This window comes from Fundulus heteroclitus, chromosome 7 (genome assembly GCF_011125445.2).
Source record: "Fundulus heteroclitus isolate FHET01 chromosome 7, MU-UCD_Fhet_4.1, whole genome shotgun sequence".
NCBI classification, from domain to species: Eukaryota; Metazoa; Chordata; class Actinopteri; order Cyprinodontiformes; family Fundulidae; genus Fundulus; species Fundulus heteroclitus.
The window spans coordinates 31,906,344-31,927,289 of record NC_046367.1 but is presented as its reverse complement, the minus strand read 5'-3'; the positions used below and the strand labels follow the sequence as shown (position 1 = coordinate 31,927,289).

Below are 20,946 nucleotides of genomic sequence, written 5' to 3'. Positions count from 1 at the left end.
CCTGTACTGAATTGTGCTATATAAATAAATTTGCCTTGCCTTGCCTTGCCTAAAGAGCTCAAACCCCCTTAAAAGGGGGCTCACGGGCTTTAGCGGTTAAGAAAGCAGAAAAAATACATACAATCAGAGCTTTTCTTTGTTGTACTTAAAGAATTACACAATTGGCGTGACAGCCTAGAATAAAGTAAATAAATCATAATAATTATACTTCGTTTTCTAGCTACATCATTTGTAAATATACTTGACTTTCTTAACCCCCTAATGCTGGTAATACAAGCTGATAATTACCACACATATCTTATTCAATTGCTTAAAAGAACAAACATAGATGCCAAGCAAGTTGAAAAACAAAAAGAGAGAACTATATGGTTTAATTTTTAGCCGCAATCCGACTTTTTAACTGAGCGGATGGTCTAATATTTCTTAAAGATCCGCATTCCAGCCTTGATTGGTTGCTTTTCTTTTGCATCGACCATTTCAATGAACGAAAACATTGATGGGTGACAGTGTCATTCTCCACAAGCTCTCTGGCAGCAAATGGCCCTTCCATTACGGTCATCAATGTGGAGTCATTTCAAAACTACCGCAGCAAAATGAAAACTCATCTCATCGGGAAATGGTCCCGGATACACCTCTAGATTTATTACAGTTACATTTCAAGCATAATAAGCGCAAAAGTAATCTCTGTATTGTACCTTGTTTGATTCTTGTTGCAGTATAACTCTTTGTTAGAGTCAGAAATAATTAAGCACAATTAATATTTTCTTCATCTGGCTGGTGTTCTCTTATATAAAAAAAAAAGAAAAAAAAAGTATTTCCACTGCTGATCCTCTTTTCTACTTTAGCTGACAGAGTTATACAAACGCCTATAATAGCAGTTAGAAGAATCGTTCAAAGATGGCATGTGCTGCCTCTTATTTTAAATGGTCCCATGATGTGCATGGCAACATGACATTGAAATATAATACGTACCTCACAGCGTTAGGCAGAATATAGCCTCAATATGATAAAAATGTTAAGAGAGGAACTAAGAGATCATTCAGTTTGACAAGTGTGCCTCAAACCGCTTAGAGCCTTCAAAATATTCACAGCGTTTGAGCCTTTTTATTAGTGAACAGGCTATAAGCACCTCCTTTATATCCCAAACCCGCATTATATAAAAGTCTTGGGCTAATCTTTTGTTTTTGTTTCCTATAAAAAAGGTACAAAAAAGATAAACAGAAGATCGTGACTTTCAAACGGAAGGCAATAATATAATATTAGACCTCTCTGTAACCCGTGTATGTCTGAAGAGGTTCAAATATAATGGACAAAGACAGAGAGAGGACTGAGAGGGAACAGAGGAGATTTGATGGGACTGATTAAAAAAAAAAAAAAAAAAAAGGCTGCAGAGACAGTGAGAGTGCGGCTGTCGCTGATCAAGATGTGATAGCAGACTTATCTGCAGGCCATGCCGTTCACCTCGTTCCGACGGCACGTGTGAGACGGAGAGATTGAAAGGGTAGCGGGAGAAAATAAGTTCACAGAAAAAAAAAAAAAAAACAGTGTGTGTGTGTTTGAACGGCTCTGAGCACGTGTTTGCCTCTCGTTGGTGAACGCGTTTACCTTTCCCGAAAACAGGGACGTTTATATATGCATGTCTGTCAAATATAGCATTGACCGAGTAAGTGAAAGACATTTACACAGTATGATAACCCTGGAGTAAAAAGACAACTGTTTCACAGGACTGATGCAACAAGTCTAAACAAAGATGCTGGTGAAGATTCTCAGTCATCCAGGTCATGGTCATTCCCAGAAAAAAGTAAAAAAAACAAAGCAACTAGACGTGTTTTCCGTAGTTGAAGACATTTCGCTTCCTCTACAGGAAGCTTTCTCAATTCAAAAAGTCTGGAGTAATGATGAGTACCAAGCTATATACCACTGCCCAAACAAAGGCCTTGGAATGGCTTAGATAACATGCAAATTTAACAGAAACAGGTTTTGATCACCCAAATAAGGGTGAGAGTTAACTCTCACCCTCAAAACGATAATAACACTAACGACTCCCCGTTACAGAGGAGTGGACCAGTTTCGGTTTAATCTGCTGCCTTAATGGCTTTAACAACCGCCCACTACTAAGGGGTGGACCTGTTTCGGTTGAATTTGCATGTTGTCTAAGCCATTACAGGGCCTTTGTTTGGGCAGTAGTATAAAGCTTGGTACTCATCATTACTCCAGACTTTTTGAGTTGAGGAAGCTTCCTGGAGAGGAAGCGAAACGTCTTCAGCTACGGAAAACAAGTCAAGTTGCTTTGTTTTTTACTTTTCTAAACAAAGATGTATTCTGTGACCTGCCTTCATTTACACAGTTAGTCCTACTGCTGCTAAAGTAACACAACACATTACTACTGTATAATTACAGGCCTTTCAACAGTATTCACACCCTTCCCCCTTGCATTTCTTTTCCAGAACACGTCTATGACTTTGAAGATGTATAACATTTTCAATTTGAAGAAAACAACAAATAAGGACCAAATAATAGAAAACTTCAGTGTGCATAACTGTTCACCTTCCCCCCAAAATCAGTACATTGTAGAACCATATGTTGCAGCAATTCAAGCCACAAGTGGCTTTGGATCAGTTTCTATACCCATTTTTCCATCAAGGTTTTTTTTCTAATGAGCATTTTGAAATGGCGCATTAGAAAAGGTTGATGGAAACCGCAATATTAAAAATAAGTTTCTCAATTTCGCAAAAAAGGTTCTTAAGCTCGGAAGATACTTGTGCTGCTTTGAGTTTGGTAAATCTATGACGATATCTCGGATACTGGTCTACTCCCATTTCAGTACCTCTGTAGCTTTATTGTTTAAAACCCAACACTTTCAGAAACAAAATAGATCAATTTGCAACAGGATGTTTCATATCATCCAGGGGACAATTTTTATACACAATTTTTGGCAAATGATGTTCTACATTGTTCTTATAGTTTACTGTAAAGAAATATGACTATGTTGTTCAAAACAAATTATATTTACAACAGGAGGTTAGTTTAATTTATCATATTTCATAATAGTTGGCCCAAACAGATTAGAGATCATAAATGTGAACGGTTTTAAAACTACTTATCTATGAATTCATGAAAATACTTTACAAAAAAAAAAAAGAAAAGAACTTAACGAATACATCTTATTTAAGCATGTGGGTACAAAATCGCAACGCGCTGGTATAAAAATAGTTTGCTATCTACATCATTTATTAATTATTTCAGTTTTAATAGACTGCATTAAAAATCTAAAAACAAATATCCACTAAATTTAGTAGTATTTTTCAAGTGTTAATTGCACAGAATATGATGGCTGTTAAAACGGCACCATCAAATGAGACCCAGTGTGGTGTTTGTTTAATTTCCGGACTACATATGACTATCAGTGTTTTTCACAACCCGAAATGTTTGAAATCAGATTAATACGTCTTTCCATAAACCAGGGAAAAGCATAACTACAATATTTCAGTAAGCTGAAAGGCAGTGTGCTTGAACAGGTTGGGGAGTGCTGCATTACTTTAAAATCCATTCAGCTGGAAAAACTTAAGTCACTTTGGCATTTTCACAGGCATTTTCATTGACTTTGAACAGTAGGAAAGGTTCAATTGTTTTGGTTTTAGCAGTTTATAAAACTCTAACATTTTCTAACCTCAGTTTACATTCATATCAGACATCAGCCTGTGTGTTTGGGTCATGATGGCTGCACCTCTCCAGTCCTCACCAAACCTACAAAGCTTACAGGGACCGGCTGTGGGTCTAGTCTGTTGTTTTATACCCACTGCTGATGACAAAAGGCTTTAAGACTGCACTTTTATATTTTTTGTTTGATATAATTAGGAAATTCAAAGTCAAAAGTTAACTTCTCTTGCAAAATAGGTACCTTGAATCTCACACAATGTTATAATTAAGCTTTTAGATCTAGTTCTCATAACAGAAGTTACTTTTTGCATTTTAATGTGGTGCCAAAAATACAGAGTTAAATTCATAATATCAGTCCGTTCTGCAGCAATACATCCCAAACCACTGTCAGAAAACAGACCTCTGAGTGATTGAGTAACCAGATGAGAAACTGTTTTTTTTTTTTCATTTTTTGTTGAGATATGTAATGTAAATAGGAGAATATAAAGGGAGTTTGATTAAAACTGCCAGACATCCTCATTAGGCTGTTTTTCGGCAGGGGTCATAAGACAAAGATCGCACCACTGCTCAGCAGAGATTACATTTTTACTTTAATGAAACAGCCATGGGAGTCTCAACAGACTAACAACGTGGTCACACACTAAGGTGGTCACACAGGATCCAAATTTAAATTAATGGCTCCATCGGTTGAACTTAAAATAAAAAAGTTGGAAAAAGTGGAGCCATCTTTAGTTGTTTCTCCTTGCTATGACAGAAAAGTTGGAGAGGACCACTATTATTCTTTGCAATTGAAACAAAAGTTAGCAGATAAAATCTGCCATAATGTGGTGTTAAAAAATTCAGTTTTAATTTTTGAAGCCGAATGATTTTTTTTCACTTGCTCCAGATACCTATTCCTATATTCAACCAGCCTTTCCACAAACATATTACCAAACTGAACAGCCTTTAGCTGTATTGAGAATAGAAATATTTAAGGACTTCTACCCATCAGAACTTTGTAACCAATTTCTGATTTTTTTTCTAAAAAGCACTAAAAACATGTTTTCCAGCCTCCAGTTTATGCACGGTCATTGCTTATTCATATCTGGAGCAGCCACATGCTACAGCATTAGAGAGCAGCAAATACCAACTGGAAATAAAGGGTTTAATATTATTTTAAAGTGTAACTCAACCCAAAATCAACTTTTTTTGCAGATAACTGCATAAACTGGGTCTAAGGGTGCTACCTTAATGTTACTGTGTATTTGAAATGTTTTAATGTAAAATTGTGTTTTAGTAACAGCTTAACAATTCAGATAAATAGAAATAACATTCTGATAGAGAAAAACTAATGTTCAATGTTCAATGCAACATTGCATCAACTTTATAGAGAAAGGGCCGTTACCGTAATCTTTCCTGATCAAAAGAAAATGAGTAAACATTTTAGGATATAGTGTGATATCCTAAAATTATGAATTCAGAAGAGCACATCAAAGGATCAAGGTAAGTATTAAGAAATACCACCCAGTTTGACATTGTAGAAAAGTATTATTACAAAACTGTAATCATGTCATATTTTTATACTAATGGCTAGTTTTGTCTTTAAAAATCATACTGTATTTCTAATATGTGGAAATCCAGGTTTCCGGTAGTGTGGTAAGTAGAATTTGTATGAAGTTGCTAAAAGTTTCAAGCTCAGTTTGAGGTTAAACCAGAAACTTTCTTCCTACACCAAGCTCTGCTTAACAACTTTTCCCCCCCAGTGAAACCATTTAGTACCGCCACCACTTTGAAAATCAAGAACTAAATAAGTGACCAGTGAGTGGCTACTATGATGATTTGTTTTTCACTTGCTCCTTTCACTATTTCAGTGACGTATTTCTTAAAGAGCAGACCGGTTGGAATAAAGAAAATGACAGGAGTGCAGCTCGCTTCTTAGAAATCCCCATTTCCACCTGGCTCTAACATGCTTGCTGAGACCACACTAGATATGATTAAGCAGGATTACAGCTAAATCTGATATTAAAATGCATTGCTGTTAAACACATTAAAATCCTCCCCTGGCTGCCAAGAGACCAGAGATGCCGCATTACTCACATGCGCTAAAGGTGACAGTAAATACCCCTGTGCAAATGGGATGATTTAGCGTTATCCTCTGACCTGATTTGGTGATTGATTTTTTAGTCTTAATATAGCACGGTTTGACCTGAATGAAAGCAATAAGGTTTCTCGATTAATTACCAATCTGAAAAGCATTTTTTTTGATTCAGGGATGATAAAAAAAAAAAAATAAAAATAAAAAATACACAGTGAATGAAGCGTTACCTCTGACCGAGCGAGCTCCAGGAGACAGCAATATAAATAGATTCACTTTGAGCTGTCTGATAAAACAGTGGAATCCAAGAGTATTAGCTCTGGGCAGCATGCCAGTGTCAGCTCCTCCACAGATGTTCTTCATTCAGCTGATGTGAGGGAGAGGCGTCTGGCTGGTGCTTCAGTCAGCTGCAGCGCGTACGTTTACCCACCAGTGTAAAGACAGCTGGGAATTCAAACATGTGTACACTTTCCTACGCGTGAACAAAGAGAAGCAGCTTACAATTTGTGTGATCTCGGAGAACCATGCGATAATAAGCGCCATTTTGGAGTTAGGTAAAGGCTGAAAGAAAGTTAACATGTTAACCACACACACACTTAAACAGCTTGCCTTGCTTCACACTGTTAATGCCTATGTTAAGGCCTATGGCTTGAGGCACGTTGTGCTGCTTTCAAGTGCACCGTGACTAAAGTCAGCGGACAGACAGCACTGCCTGTGGCAAACATACAGAAACGGCCGGTGTGTTTGTGCGCGAGTGTTTACGTCCAAGCTCATAATTTAAGGTAAAATGCCCAGACTTCACGGACTAGCGCCCAATCGTGGAATAAAGTCATTATTGTGTACCTGGAGGGCTGTTTGAGGGTTTTCTGGGGACAGAGGCTTTTTTTTTTTTTTTTTTTTTTTAAAAAAGAGGTGATCCACTAAAACCTTGTTGCCAGATGGAACAAAGAGTTTATATTTCTGCATGAAACCTCCTGTCATAAAACAGACAAATATTTAAAACATCACTTAACTTTAACTGCTTTGGAAAAGTAGCAATATCCCCAGACCTTTTTCACATTTTGTCACATTAACGCCACAAACTTCAGTGGATTTTGCTGGGATTTTATGATAGACCAGGGGTGTCAAACATAAGGCCCGTGGGCCGGTTCCGGCCCGCCGAACAATTTAGTCCGACCCGGTGGCTAAATGCATTACCATTATTCAGTGTCCTGTCTGGCAATGTGGCAATAATAATTGTTGTCTTAATGCCAAAACAAAGCTCATCAGATTTGACTTTCACAGCAAATGGTAGCACTGAGCTTCAGATGTGGAAAATTGATTTTAAACGATTTCCTAATTTTTTTCTGTTTGATGTATTTTGTCATGCAGGACAGTGTTTTTAAGTTCCAGAAAATGTGAATAAATGTTTTTCAACATTGTACAATCACTGTGATCAGTTCTTGATCAGTAAATGTTTAACTGAGTAAAAGTATTGTTGAAATTGCACATACTTTTCTTAAAAACGCTCAGGTTATTCATAATATATTGTGTAAAAGTGAAATTCATTTAATATAAAAATCAACAACAAGTCCACTTTTATTAGTTCTATTTAATGTTGCAATGAGTTTACTCGTGTGGCCCTCTTGAGATCAGATTAAGCTGTATGCGGCCCCTAAACCAAAATGAGTTTGACACCCCTGTGATAGACCAATAAAAAATGTTGTGTACTTTTTTGTACATTTACAAGGCTTTTGGTGTCTTCCTCTAAACATTTGAACCTGATAATGTTGCCCATTATCAATTCTCAGTTATTGACGCATGTTCACAGTTTGACTGAAGTCTGGACTTTGACTGGGCCGTCCTAAAACATGGATATGCGTGGATGTAAGCGGAGCGGGGAACTGAAAGCGTGAGGAACTGTGCTGCTTTGTGTTGGGTAAATCTTTAAAAGTTTGTAGTTATTTCACAAAATGTTAGAGGAATTAAGGGGTATTGGACTTTTGCTTACTATGATGAAAAAAAACAGCCAAAGAAAAGTTGTAGGTCAGAAAAAATAAAGCCTTTTGAAAGTGCATGAAAATGGCCTTTATGGCCTATATCTAATTTGATCAAACAGATTATTAGCTAACACAAAATGCTAAACAGATTGTTATGGTCGCAACATAAAATGAGCCAAACTAGGGCATCAGATATGCTTTAAGTTTGTATGTTCCTGAAAGCAATGATAACACTGTGTGCTTTATTTCTTGCATGTTTTACTATCTTCATCAAAGCAAAGGAGCAGATCTGCCTGGAAGAAAACAATGACTAACTTAGTTACAGTAGATATAAAAAAAACATCTCCTTTTATTTAATATGGAATACAAGCAACTTTAAAACTGTATATAATATATATCAACAGCTGGTAACAAAGAGGTTGAAAAGGTTGGTAAAGAAGCAAAAAAAGCTTTTTTCACACAGAACTCATTAATGCTTTTTTTTTTTAATCTATATCAGAGTACAAATTAGTGTGAAAGGGGCAGTATCTGTAATTAAACTTTATTTTAAGACTCTTTTAAATTAAATTAGACAGAAAAAGTACAAAAGATAACACTGTCTATTCTCTGAGCTTAGCATGAAAAACTGCATTTCAAAGGTAATGCCACTTATTTTGTGTTGCAGATACATGTATACAGACACACAGACACCTGTGTGTCTCTGTGTGTGTCTCTGTGTGTGTGTGTGTGTGTATATATATATATATATATATATATATATATATATATATATATATATATATATATATATATATATATACTGCTTTGAAATAGCCCTTTCCCTGGTGAAGACCTGAAATATTAACAAGACTGATGCTTTAGAATAAATGATAAATGTTGGTGATGTTTACTAGAAAAATGAGTGCTAGCAATTATAAAAACCAAATAGATGTTTTCACACTGACTCTAATTAATTGCATTCTCAGTTCTATAAAACCCATACAACCAGCCAGCACTGAAGTGGATTTTTTTTCCCCCCGCTCGTGACACCATGAAGTGATCAGATGAAACTACCTCTGAAGCCCACATGTCTATTATAAACTGTCGCTTATTTCTCCTAACAGACAAATGCGCACAAACTGGTAAGGGTGCCAAAGGGCTTTTGGACAGAGATGTTTAAGGCTGTCGCCTCACATACTAATGAGAACCCATTATTGTTTCAGTCTACACACTCGGACACACGCACCGCACACACACACAGCCACACACATTCAACACATTCTCATTCAGCGCACAAGCAGCTGGCTGTAGACAACCCTGTGTCCCTTATGTCTCAATGTCTGCCAATTACAAAAGAAGCAATCAATTCCACCATGGCCGCATCCAGGGAAATCGACTTCAATGACACCACCTGCTGTCTAGGTACCTGCAACCCAGCCGACCCGGCGGGTCAGCTCTCTGCGGCCCTCCGCCGCAAGGCCAAGACACACGCACCAAAGCCACGCTCGATAAATGGCACTGCCATATTTACAGCTATTCTTCCACCATAAACAAATAGATCAAAAAATGTGCTTTTTAAAGTTGAAATTAATATATTAGTCTTCAATTTGCAAGAAGAGGCGACGCAACACAGTGGTGAACAAATCCTGATGGTTTTCAAATACACGGCTGGCCTTAAATTTAAATCAAGACTCATTTTATTTATTTTATTTTTATTTTAAATCAAAAAGCTGCAAATAAAGAATGAAACTTCAGTTTTGTTCTTTTATTTTTATTTTTTTGTAGTTTTCTAATCTAACTGCTGGATTTTAGACACACTACTATTGTTTCACTTGTTCTGCAGCCTCTTTCTAACTATAAATAGTATAGCATTAATCAGGTAAAACGTTCATGTTATTCTAACCCACCCATAGATAACTCAATTTCATAGGTCATCAAAGAACAATTTTTTCTTTTTTGCTTTTGGAGTCCCTCATTACAATGATTTCTTATCAGGGTTTTTTTGATTCAAACAGAGAAATGGACATTGAAAACCCAAAGACTGAAATTCAAGGCAAGAAAATGGTGGGTAGTGAACCACCTTAAAGGTTAATTTCGACTCTGCCACCGTTACAGTGTGGAGATACTGTCTATACCAGAGGTTCCCAAACTTTTCAGCCTGACACCCCCAAAGTTACAGTGCCGGAGACAGGTGACCCCCTTTTGATGGGTAAATTTGTTTAGTTTTTTTGTGGCGGGAGAATAAAGTCATAAATTTACAAGACTGAAGTAGTATTTTTTTGTAAGAACTTGTACCAAAACATGTGCAGCCTTCCCACTGTGTTAAAACGAGGAATGTGGAGCATCTTGTAAAGTTATTCTTTTCGTATATTTTATCACAAACAATGAAATAAAAAATCTTTTTAGCACATCAGCAATAAATCATCTCGCGACCCCCACTTTGGAAACCCCTGGTCTAGACAGTAAATAAACTGCAGTCACAGGCAACAACAGCTCACCAGTTGCTTCTGCTCACTAGCCTAGAAATTAGCCATCATGCTAAATCCGGCTACTAGTCTGTAAAGTTTTATTTCGTCAGTTTGTTTGTCCCCAAACTCCAACAGGACCACCGCAGTTTTACAACTAAGGTCAAAGCATAAGCCCAGTGAACCTTCCCATCTCATGGGATTTAAAAAGTAAAAGACCCTGAAATATGTAAAGTAGCTTCACTAAATAGAAGTGTCACAAAATAAAATTAGGTTTTGAAATAAATAAAAATATTTTGAAATAAATAAATCATGAAATAGAGATATTTAAATAAATATATAAATAAATAGATCTTTAAATAAATAAAAATCCTGAAATAAATAATTGAATAAATATATCTTGTAATAATATTTAAATAAATACTTATTTAAATAACTAAATACATACAAAAAATAACCAAATAACCAAAAAAAAGCTAAATAAATGTTTTAAATATAAATTAGATTTTACTTCATGGAGACATTTATTTATTTGTTGGTATACTTATTAATAACCTACCAATAAAAGTATTTACTGATTTACTAATTCATTTAATTCTGAATGAAATGGCTCTCCGTAATAAGCACTACCAGTTGCATTAAACACAACACTCTCCATTCAGAATGTTGTTACTGAGGAGGGGGAAAAAAATCAAAGTCAGTCTTTTTCAATATCTGTGAGGTTTTAAACATAAACTAAAAGGAATCTCTGAACTTTGAAGCTATTCTAAAGTAACTGTAATTTCCTCGACGTGTCAAAACACGTCTGAGGTTTATTTAGGCTCTGAGAAAGAGCGACACTTTAAGCAGATAACAGAAAGGCTTAATATATTCATGTATTGCTCTGTTTTATCCTTGTGAGCTCTCAGCCTCGGCATGTCATGAAACATGCTAGATTTGGAAATGTCAGTCTTTTGGAGTATCGGAGTTAGTGAAGTAGATTTTCTTGGGAATACAGAGCCGGGTGTTTTAAGACGTTTAGCTGCACTACGGTGAAGCTAAAGACAGTTTTAAAAAAATATCTCTATGCTTGTTTTGTTTCTATTGCTGTTTAATTCTGTGTGCAGGTGTAAATAACAACCACTCAGCAGGAAAGCTAGAATAAAAATATACTGAATGCTGTTTCTGAAATCTGGAATTGGCTACAATCCATATAAGCACGTTCCCCTTGGAAGTAAATTGGACATAGGAAACAAGTTTCAAGATTCTGATTGGTGCATCTCATCAATTGAAAGAACAAAAAAGACGCATTCAGATAGTTGGCTAATCTAACGAGGGTACATAAAGTGTGATGTATTTAAATGAATTTAAAGGGCATATTTGTTATATGTATTACGTTAGTTGTTTTCAATGTAAAACAGAAAAATAAGTACAACTTCCTAGAGTTCATTTTGATGGATACAGTGAGGGAAACATGCGTTTCAAACTCAAGGTCTCTTCTGCAGGGAGAAAAATAACTTGTGACAGCTCTTCGTCATGACACCGCTGGAACGGATGGTGCTGTGAAGGTCGGCCGATTTAATTTCTCAACACTGGAGTCACAGAGAGCCCCGTAAGCTTTAGTCGATGGAGTGATAAATTTCTGCTATCAATTGTCTTGTCTCATCTCCATCATCTCTGCAGCACCATTCCTTCCTCCCACCTCCTCTTTAGCCACACGTTTCTTTCATTTATCTTCTTCTCTGCCTCAGTAAAGCTCCTCTTTTGATGGAAAACCACCTCTGTTTACAAATTCATCAATATGGAGCGCATATCTGAATGCTTTCCTCATGTTGCAGACAAAAGGCTTAAGTTTTGGTATTTGTATCCTTTTGTTTATTCCGGCTCCATTTCTTTTTGCGCCCCTTTGTTCATCATGGTGCATTATGGACTCCACTGAGTTAAGAATAGCTTAATGAGAGCTTCTATGTATGCAGGTATGCAAACAGGTGGCCCGGCTGTAAGAACAAAGCTCAGACAGTCTTTACTCTGCTTTTCCACAAAAGTTGTGGAACGCTAACTCAAGCATGCTTCTCCTGAAGAGTTTTATGTGTATGCAGATTTGCTTAGAGTGATACCTTTGGCCTCCTTGTAGTCTCCACAAATCCTTTTGATGGCAGCAAGACCCTCCTGCTCATCCCTTCCACCTAAAATAGAGATTCACAGAGACACGGATGAATATTATCTCTGACAAGGCCTTCGAGGCTTTTTAAAAAGAGAAAACCATGCCGCGTTTCTGTTATGCAAGTCCTTTATATCTTCATCTCGCAAAAACATATTTCCAAGAGGGGGCTTTCAAATGAAACATGTTCTGGATAAAAGCTGTCCGGTGTTGAGGAAAATTTATCTGTTAACGGTTGTAATAATCCCCTCAGTTAAATTGCTAAAATGTTGTCAAAGACTGTAGCCTTGATTTTTTTTTAAAGGACAAATAAATAATAGAGGGTTTTAATGAAAAGCATAGCATCAGTGTGATTTGTGGATGTTTGATTTTAGTAAAGCATTTTGGGCTTTATAAGGCCTTTGGGAGTATTCTTGACTTTATATTTGGTGGGTATTGCAAGAGTATCAAGAGGTAAAGGGAAAAAGTACTCTAAATAAAAAAAATTAAAAAGCATTTAAAAAAAAAGGTTTTTCTCTTAGTGTGAGACATTTTTAAAAACTCCTTTTCAGTTTAAGCCTAATAAACGACTGATTTCATATGAATTTATCACCAGTCCCTTCATTATTAGGAATTAGGTAAAAATGTGGCTAATGCAAATCATTTCTTCATATTCCTTCAGTTGAAAGATGTCCGTGATAACCCAGTTTGACAGGCATAAAATAGTGCTTTTACACCAGGATACAAGGTTCCAAGGAGCTATTAGTCAAACACCTGGCATGTCTTGGCATCGTGCACACTATGTCCTCAAAAAGGTCAGACCAGAGGGCGCAAGTAGAAAAAAACTTTAGAGAAACAGAAAAAAAAGCACTGCAGATGTGCAGTTTTTGAAATGTATAACCTTAACAAATCAAGATCAATTCATAGCACTCAATCTGACTTTTGAAATGTTTTATTTTTTTGAAGAAGAAGAAAAAAGCCTGGGACTGCAGCTATAGATTATTTTAGTAATCAATTAGTCTATAAAAATAAATAAAATTATGTTGATCTAAAACAGGATCATTATCATACCCCCCCCCCCTTTAATCAAGAGTTTTGAACTTAAAAAAAAAATCATTACACATTTTGAATGGATTGTAAATGGCAACATAAAAAAAAAATCAATTTAATACATGCAACAAGGCAGCTTGATTACTAAATTATGTATGCATGTATGCATATACACACACACACACACACACACACACTATATATATATATATATATATATATATATATATATATATATATATATATATATATATATATATAAAGCAGTTATTTTGATAATTGAATAATCTGTTGACTATTTTCTCAATTAACAGAGTAGTATTCAATTCAGTTAACTTTATATAGCACCAATTCACAACACATGTCATCTCAAGGCACTTTACATAATCAAATTCAATAAAATCAGACAGATTGGTCAAAAGGTTTCCTAAGGAAACCCAGCAGATTGCATAGAGTATTGACAAGCAGCATTCACTGCTCCTGAAAGAGTGAAGAGCTACAGTGGACAGTCGTCTGTGTTGTAGTTGTTTTTGCAGCAATCCCTCATACTGAGCATGCATGAAGCGACAGTGGAGAGGAAAACTCCCCTTTAATGGGAAAAAAAAAAACCTCCAGCAGAACCAGGCTCAGTGTGAACGGTCATCTGCCACGACCGACTGGGGGTTAGAGAAGACGATCCAGGATCAGTGAGTGCTTCGGCAGGCAATGGGTGCTTAATAGGATTTATTTTTTATTTTTTTAACAAGGTGAAACTAAATCTATGCCACTTGAGGTGTTCTGGACGGACCCTATTTAGAGACAAAGAAGGTTTTTCATAATAAATGAAAAACTAATATGTATATAATATATAGTTCTGGTTTAACGGTAGCTCTGATTGGGTTGTTTTGTCAGCAAATGGCCTGTTTTAAAGTCTGTATACTCCAGTTAAGGATTATCAGATTACTAAATTGGATTACTTCAACAATTGGTTTCAGCCTTAAAAATATATATTTTTTAAACTTTCTTTAAAAGTATGAAATTAGAAACACAGGAACTTTTGCAAAATAAAATTGTCCTGAAAGAAAGAAAGAAAGAAAGAAAGAAAGAAAGAAAGAAAGAAAGAAAGAAAGAAAGAAAGAAAGAAAGAAAGAAAGAAAGAAAGAAAGTGGGTGGACGGGTGGATGTGTGGGTGTGTGGACGACAACATCATTTAATTTGTCCGCATTTGTATTAAATGTTAAAAGTTTCATCTAAAAAAAATTCATTAAATTAACATGAAATAAACATTTTAATCTTGGTTTGCTAAGTAATTGGTGCGGAAGTTTGAACACAGTGGAGTATTGTAACAAAGGACCAAAACTCAAACTCATGGTATCAATATTTGTCTACTATAAATATCTATTTTTTTTAAATGGGGTTCACAGAAGAAGAAAAAAAAAATCTAATTAAAAATTAGTAATCTCTTTACTGTAATTCTCTTTGCAGTAGCCTACAGACTGAAGAAAATAATCAGTCAGTAAAGTTAAAAGTCATTTAACAAAATATTACCCCATGAAAATATCTGAACATGGAGATAGGCACCAGCACCCCTCCCGGCCCCCACAAGAGAAAGGCGTGTTAGAAAATGGATGGATGGATGGAATATCTGAACATGTATTTGTTGTAGAAATCTGCAGCAGATTGATGAACAAACACATGGATAGATGCACACGCCGACCGTTTCACTACAAGGCAAGACACACATTCTCATTTCCTCTCTGGACATGAACACTGACACACTAATCTTGGATTATAATGCTGGGCTTTTCAAGGGCACAACATTATTTGCCCAGATGCACTGCGGTTCACTCAAGGCTCACACACGCGGCTCCTCTGTATGAAATGCCACAAAGGGTCACACAAACGCACAGGTGGCAAAGCAGGACAAGGTTCAACTCTTTCAGTCTTTATTTTTATATATATATTTTTTTTAAATCACATGATCGCTGGCACGTTTAAAGACGGGCGTTACGCTGCATAAAACATCTGCCGAACCGTTTCAGGACCAAACTGTTCAAATAAAATCCTGAGCAACCGTTTGTCTGCATGACACCAAAACAGAACTTTTTGGCCAGAGTAGGGCTGAACGATAATCCAATAACGATATATATCGATCGATAGATGTATATCGATATTCCAAAAAAGTAAAAAACAAAACAACTGGACTTGTTTTCCGTAGTAGAAGACGTTTCGCTTCCTCTCCAGGAAGCTTTCTCAATTCAAAAAGGGTTGTTATTGGCTTGGCTTAAAGGAACAATATTGTTCCTTTTCCTCTCTGGACATGAACACTGACACACTAATCTTGGATTATAATGCTGGTCTTAAAGGAACAATATTGTTCCTTTAAACCAAGCTAATAACAACCCTAACGACTCCTTGTTAGAGAGGAGTGGACCAGTTCCGGTCCAATCTGCTGGCTTAATGACTTTAACGACCGTCCATTACTAAGGGGTAGACCTGTTTCTATTGAATTTGCATGTTATCTAAAGTTGTTTGGCAGTAGTATAAAGCTTGTTACTCCACATTACTCCAGACTTTTTGAATTGAGAAAGCTTCCTGGAGAGGAAGCAAAACGTCTTCTACTACGGAAAACAAGTCCATTTGTTTTGTTTTTTTACTTTTTTGGAATGACCATGAACTGGATGACTGAGAATCTTCACCAGCATGTATATCGATAGAAAAAAGGGTCAATAAAAAGTTCGACAGAATGAAAGTTTTCCTTCCTTATGCATTTTGGCCATGTAGGTTAATATTGTAGTCATTACATGCTTGCAACCGATCACAAACGCAGAACCAGGAACCTCCGTCTCCAAGCTCTGCTCTCTTCAAAGGGTTCAGAGAGCACACGTTCTTTTTTTTAAAAAAACTTGTAGTGTTGGTAAAAAGTTGGTTGAATAAAGGGTTGAGTTCGAATTCAGTGTTTGTGTGTACTGTGTCTAAAATAGGTCGCTAGGCAAAAGCATAAAACAGCCAGGGCTGCATTTAAAATATATGTTTTGAATTTGCTGATAATTATCGGTATAGATGGCTTTGTTTCCTGCGTCTGTAAATCCTTATTAGACGTTCGTTTGTCTTATCCACGTCCCAAAAGTCGACTCTGTTTAACCATAACATCCTGAATGTTACGGGTGCCGCCATTTTGATTTGCTTGGTCCCGCCTTCAATTCCAGAGAGCGATAGTACCGCAGATCGCCACTAGGAGGCAAGGAGCAACCAAGGAACCGGGATAGTGTGGTGTGTAAACGGTCGTCTTGGCTTGGTTAACTGATCCAAGCTCGGACTCGGCTCAGTTAAAAAAGTGTAGTGTAAACGGGCCTATAAACATACACATGAGCGGCTCAGTTTACCAACTAGAATGCAAACGTACACCGCTCTCTTCAACTTTGAGCTTTGTTGGTAAAGAAATTGTAACCTTTTTTGCTTTCATTTCACAGTTATGCCCCACTGCATTGGTGTGTGACGCAAAATCCCAATAAGAGCGCATCGGCGTTTGCGGCTGTAACGGGACAGAATTTTTAAAAAGTTCAACAGAGTCTAAATCCTTTCTCTGCGAGGCACCGTGCTGAGATTTCAGTCCTGATATCCGTCATCTATTATTTGAAAGAGCAGAGGCTGAAAACTCAAACACTCCTCCTACTCCTTACACAAGCACTATGCTAACACTCCACCTGAAATATGCATCCACTCCATTATCAGAGCGGGATCCACTTTACCATAAATATTCACACTTCATGAATTCGGTTGTGGGATTTGCAATGGAGATCCATGCGCAGTCATCAGCTGTGGCATTAGTCTATAAACACAAAGGCTTGTCTGAAGCCACAACAGACACTTGACAGACTTATTGTATGATTTATTTATTCATCTGCGCTACGCTCTTACATGAGGCAAATCTCATTATTGTAGAACTGTAATTCTAGCGAAGAGCCCTCAGACTCCGACTTTCTACTGTAGCATCTCTGCACACAACAGTGGGAGGAACTGATCTACTTCCAGTGTAAAAATGTGAAATCTCTTTGTTTGAGTGACGTTCAGAAAACAGCAAAAATACTAGAAACTGCTGCAGGGAATTCAATCTTTATTACTTGTTTGGGAAAATTAAAATTAAAGTTCACCGTCCACACACAGATTCCAGTTTCTTTTTTTTTTTTGCAGTCAGTATCTCTTTCAGATTTTTTTGTTTGAGCACTCAAAAAATATTAGGACATAAAATGAGTACTTATCTTATATAAGTGCTATTTTGATTGTTTCAACTTGTGTGGCTGTTAAGAGGTCAGCGCAACCACTTTGCACTCCAATGCTAATTTAAATGTGGACACAAATTGCCCGTAATGACCTAAATTGTAATACAGAACACAACGCAACGCCTGAGAGCTAAAAAATATAGCACATGCCACATCAAGCTCACATTACAGTACACCAACCGAAAACAGAACACTATTTAACGGACAATCTTATTCTCATCCACACACGTTTTCCTTGTGTGAAGCGAGGCTATGGGGAGCAGCCCCTGATCCCTCTTTCAGGAGCAATCTTGCTGTGAGTCACAAATTGAACTGGCTAAGGTTGGGAGGACACCTGAGGGCAGATGGGGAACGCTAAAGTAACCAAATGACAAGCCGCCAGGTGGTAGACGAGTCAAAATCACTTTCGATTTCCACTTTTGTGTAGAAGCTCGTGAAGCTCCGGGAGCGCAGTTACTTCATTCACCTGTGGTTTGTTTAAGGTTTTCAGATTTGGCAGCATTTGTGATGTTTCCTGGTTTATTTTTAATACAGAATACTTTAGAAGATCAGACCTGTGCAGTAAAGCGGCTCCTGGATAATGCGCAAAAAGCTCTCCTGGTGGAAGTAGTCTGGTGATTCAGTAATAAAACAGCATTCAGTAGGAAATGTGAAATCCAGCTTCTGAATTTGAAAAAATTAGAAAAACCACACCAAATGTTTGATTTGTCTATTTTTGTTGAACTTTTGTTTACACTGCAAACATTGCTTGCATCTTGATTGTTGAAAATTTACTGAGCGACCATTAAATCAAGCATGTGGGCAACAATTTACCCAATCCGTAGTCAGACCGTTGAAACGTAATGATTGTGTTTTGTCAGTAATCAAGGGCATTCTCAGCATCCTGTATATTTAGACAAGAGGACTAATTTATCCTCATTTCACATAATGTAAAAGATTTTATCATCTATAGAAAATGTAAAATGTTCATGTTCACTGTGCCTTTACACTTTATTCTGAGATCACACCTATATGAATTCACCAGTTTTTAACCAGTTGGTCATGCTCTGTAAAGAAAAACAATTAGCTAACATAAGACAATGACAATACACATGGAAAAATAGAACACGTTTATATTAAGAAATCCATCTTGCCTTCTAAAACATTTCTCTGTATTCTTGATCCTTCACTGTCTATAGTATTTTTTTTATTTTATTTTATCCATTTTGTTGTCATGCGGATTCCCTTAATGCTAAAATCCCTCTTTAAATGAACTGTCACTGAACCACAAAGAGGTTTAACAACTTTGAAGATAAATATCTATCAAAATTAAAAATATTTTTATTAAGATCAAAGCAATGCAATCCATACTGAGGGGAAATCTCTCTGTACATCTGTTTGAATCTTTACTTGAGTTTGCAGGTCAGTGATGAGGTGTTTGATACTGTACCTATAATAACGTGTGCTCCGAGTCTCGCCAAGTGCCGGACCACCTCATAGCCGATTCCCCTGCCTCCTCCTGTCACTATGGCAACCTTGCCATCTTGTCTGGGCATCACTAGCGGAGTCAGAAGAGGACACAGATATCAGAGAGAATTTAATTTCATTGAAGAATTCCTTGTCATTAGCCTAAGCTGTTGACAGCCTGTAAAAACCCACCAATTCACATTATGTCAAAGCAGCTTTGCACAACAAGCAGGTCAGATTTTTATCCATTTATATAGAAACATTTTCAGCCCAAATTATTCAAGATTAATCTTGTTCCATAAATTTCAGATCGTTTCATCAATGGAGGTTACTGAAGATTCATGTTTATGCATCCATAGCAGAGCAGCACAATATCTAACAAGTAACAATCCTTATTGCAATATCAGTGTGTATGATATTGCAATCACCAAGGAGTGCTTGGATGCAATATTTTGTAGAATACTTTAATTGTCCATATAGAAAACAAACTTGGCCAGGTGGATGGACTCTATGTATAAAACATTTTAATGGCTGAGTTACTAACGCTAATGTTTAGCAATAGAATCACAATTGTGCAATTCATAGATTTTTCTGACACTGAGTGGGTCTGTTTCATAGCAGAATACATTTTTAATGAAAGGAATAACAAAACAACAACACAACAAATCATTTATCCAGAATTTGAACAAACCATTACATCAGTAGTAAAGGTAAACTCTTAAAAAAACAACAACCTGTGGCTAGCATAATGTAACAAAAAATAACGGGAAGTACCGCTTTTGTTGTTGGAAAAAATTGCAATGAATCTGCTGTACATATATTATATAAAATAGTAAAGAAATAATTGGTATTGTCCCTCAGTGGGGAAATTCGGCTGTGCCAGCAGCAAAATGAAAGGTAAATAGAAGCATGCAGATACAAACAAAGGTTAAAAAAAATTATTCAAGAAAAAATGGGTTAAAAGGGACCAACATGTGGGGTAAATTAAGAATTGAGACCAAAGGATTACTATTCCACTTTAAATTGACCACAACTGAAGGATTTCAATATGAAAAAAGAAGAACTGAAAAGCATGATATTGTCCGTTTTTTAAGTCTTCTCCATCCTCCAATAGGTTTTCTTCAAGTAATGGCTTGTAATTAGCTCCATGCATGCAGAAAGAAAAATACTGAACATTTATTAACAATGGCATGCTTAAAGTAAAGAAATGTGCAGAAGAGTGATCAACAAAATGTACAAAATGTGACTATTTAGAAGAATGAAAAATAATCTAAACACTAATTAAGCGTGTTGGGAAGCAGTGATGGTTACAAAGTCTAACAGCTCCTAGGAGGAAGGATCTGCGATAATGCGCGGATGTGCAACTAGGATGCAATAGCTCTGCAACAGTTCCATGTAGGCGGCTGGACACACTGTGCAAGAGTGATGTTACTTTTGTCCGCCCATCGCCAGCACTTGGTCGAGGGGGCATCCTGGAACATGCTTCCTTCTCAGCTGCAGATTAGCTCCATAAAACATGGCCACCAAAGAATCCAAAAGGGTCTACACTCTAAAAGATGTCAGCCAGGTGGATTCTGCTCTGTGTCTGACACTTCCTGTAAAGAGCATCACTGTTGTTTTGACTCCAGCCCAGTATATGAAAATAATTCAATTAATTCAACATTAAATATTGAGATATTTGTGCAACTCAAAGATTTGAAGCTGCAATGGTAACAGAATAACACATGCAAGTATTCACAGTACACAATTGATTAAATTTCCCCAGTAAAAAAAAAAATGCGATTATGAATTTAGAGGGGGGGAAAGGGTACAAGAGCTCCCATTAAACATAAATCCTGTAAATGAGCAAAATAAATTAATCAATGCTGAATTAAGTTAATCACTTTCTTGGATAAACGCGGGCTAGTTGCAG

At 36.7% G+C, this 20,946-nt stretch overlaps 1 protein-coding gene across 3 annotated transcripts in view; it reads right to left on the bottom strand.

Annotated features, from left to right (window-relative positions):
- The window catches only part of LOC105923129 (dehydrogenase/reductase SDR family member on chromosome X), a 58,725-nt gene that overhangs the window by 13,553 nt on the left and 24,226 nt on the right, over window positions 1-20,946 (bottom strand). For 2 of the 3 annotated variants that reach the window (XM_036139505.1, XM_036139503.1), the window contains exons 2-3: window positions 19,018-19,125; window positions 12,254-12,322 (exon numbers count right to left, since the gene is read on the bottom strand). In XM_036139505.1, the coding sequence (XP_035995398.1) occupies window positions 12,254-12,322; window positions 19,018-19,123 (175 nt within the window). In that variant the 5' untranslated portion in view covers window positions 19,124-19,125. The remainder of the gene's footprint in view (window positions 1-12,253; window positions 12,323-19,017; window positions 19,126-20,946) is intronic. The other variant, XM_036139504.1, reaches the window with a different exon arrangement.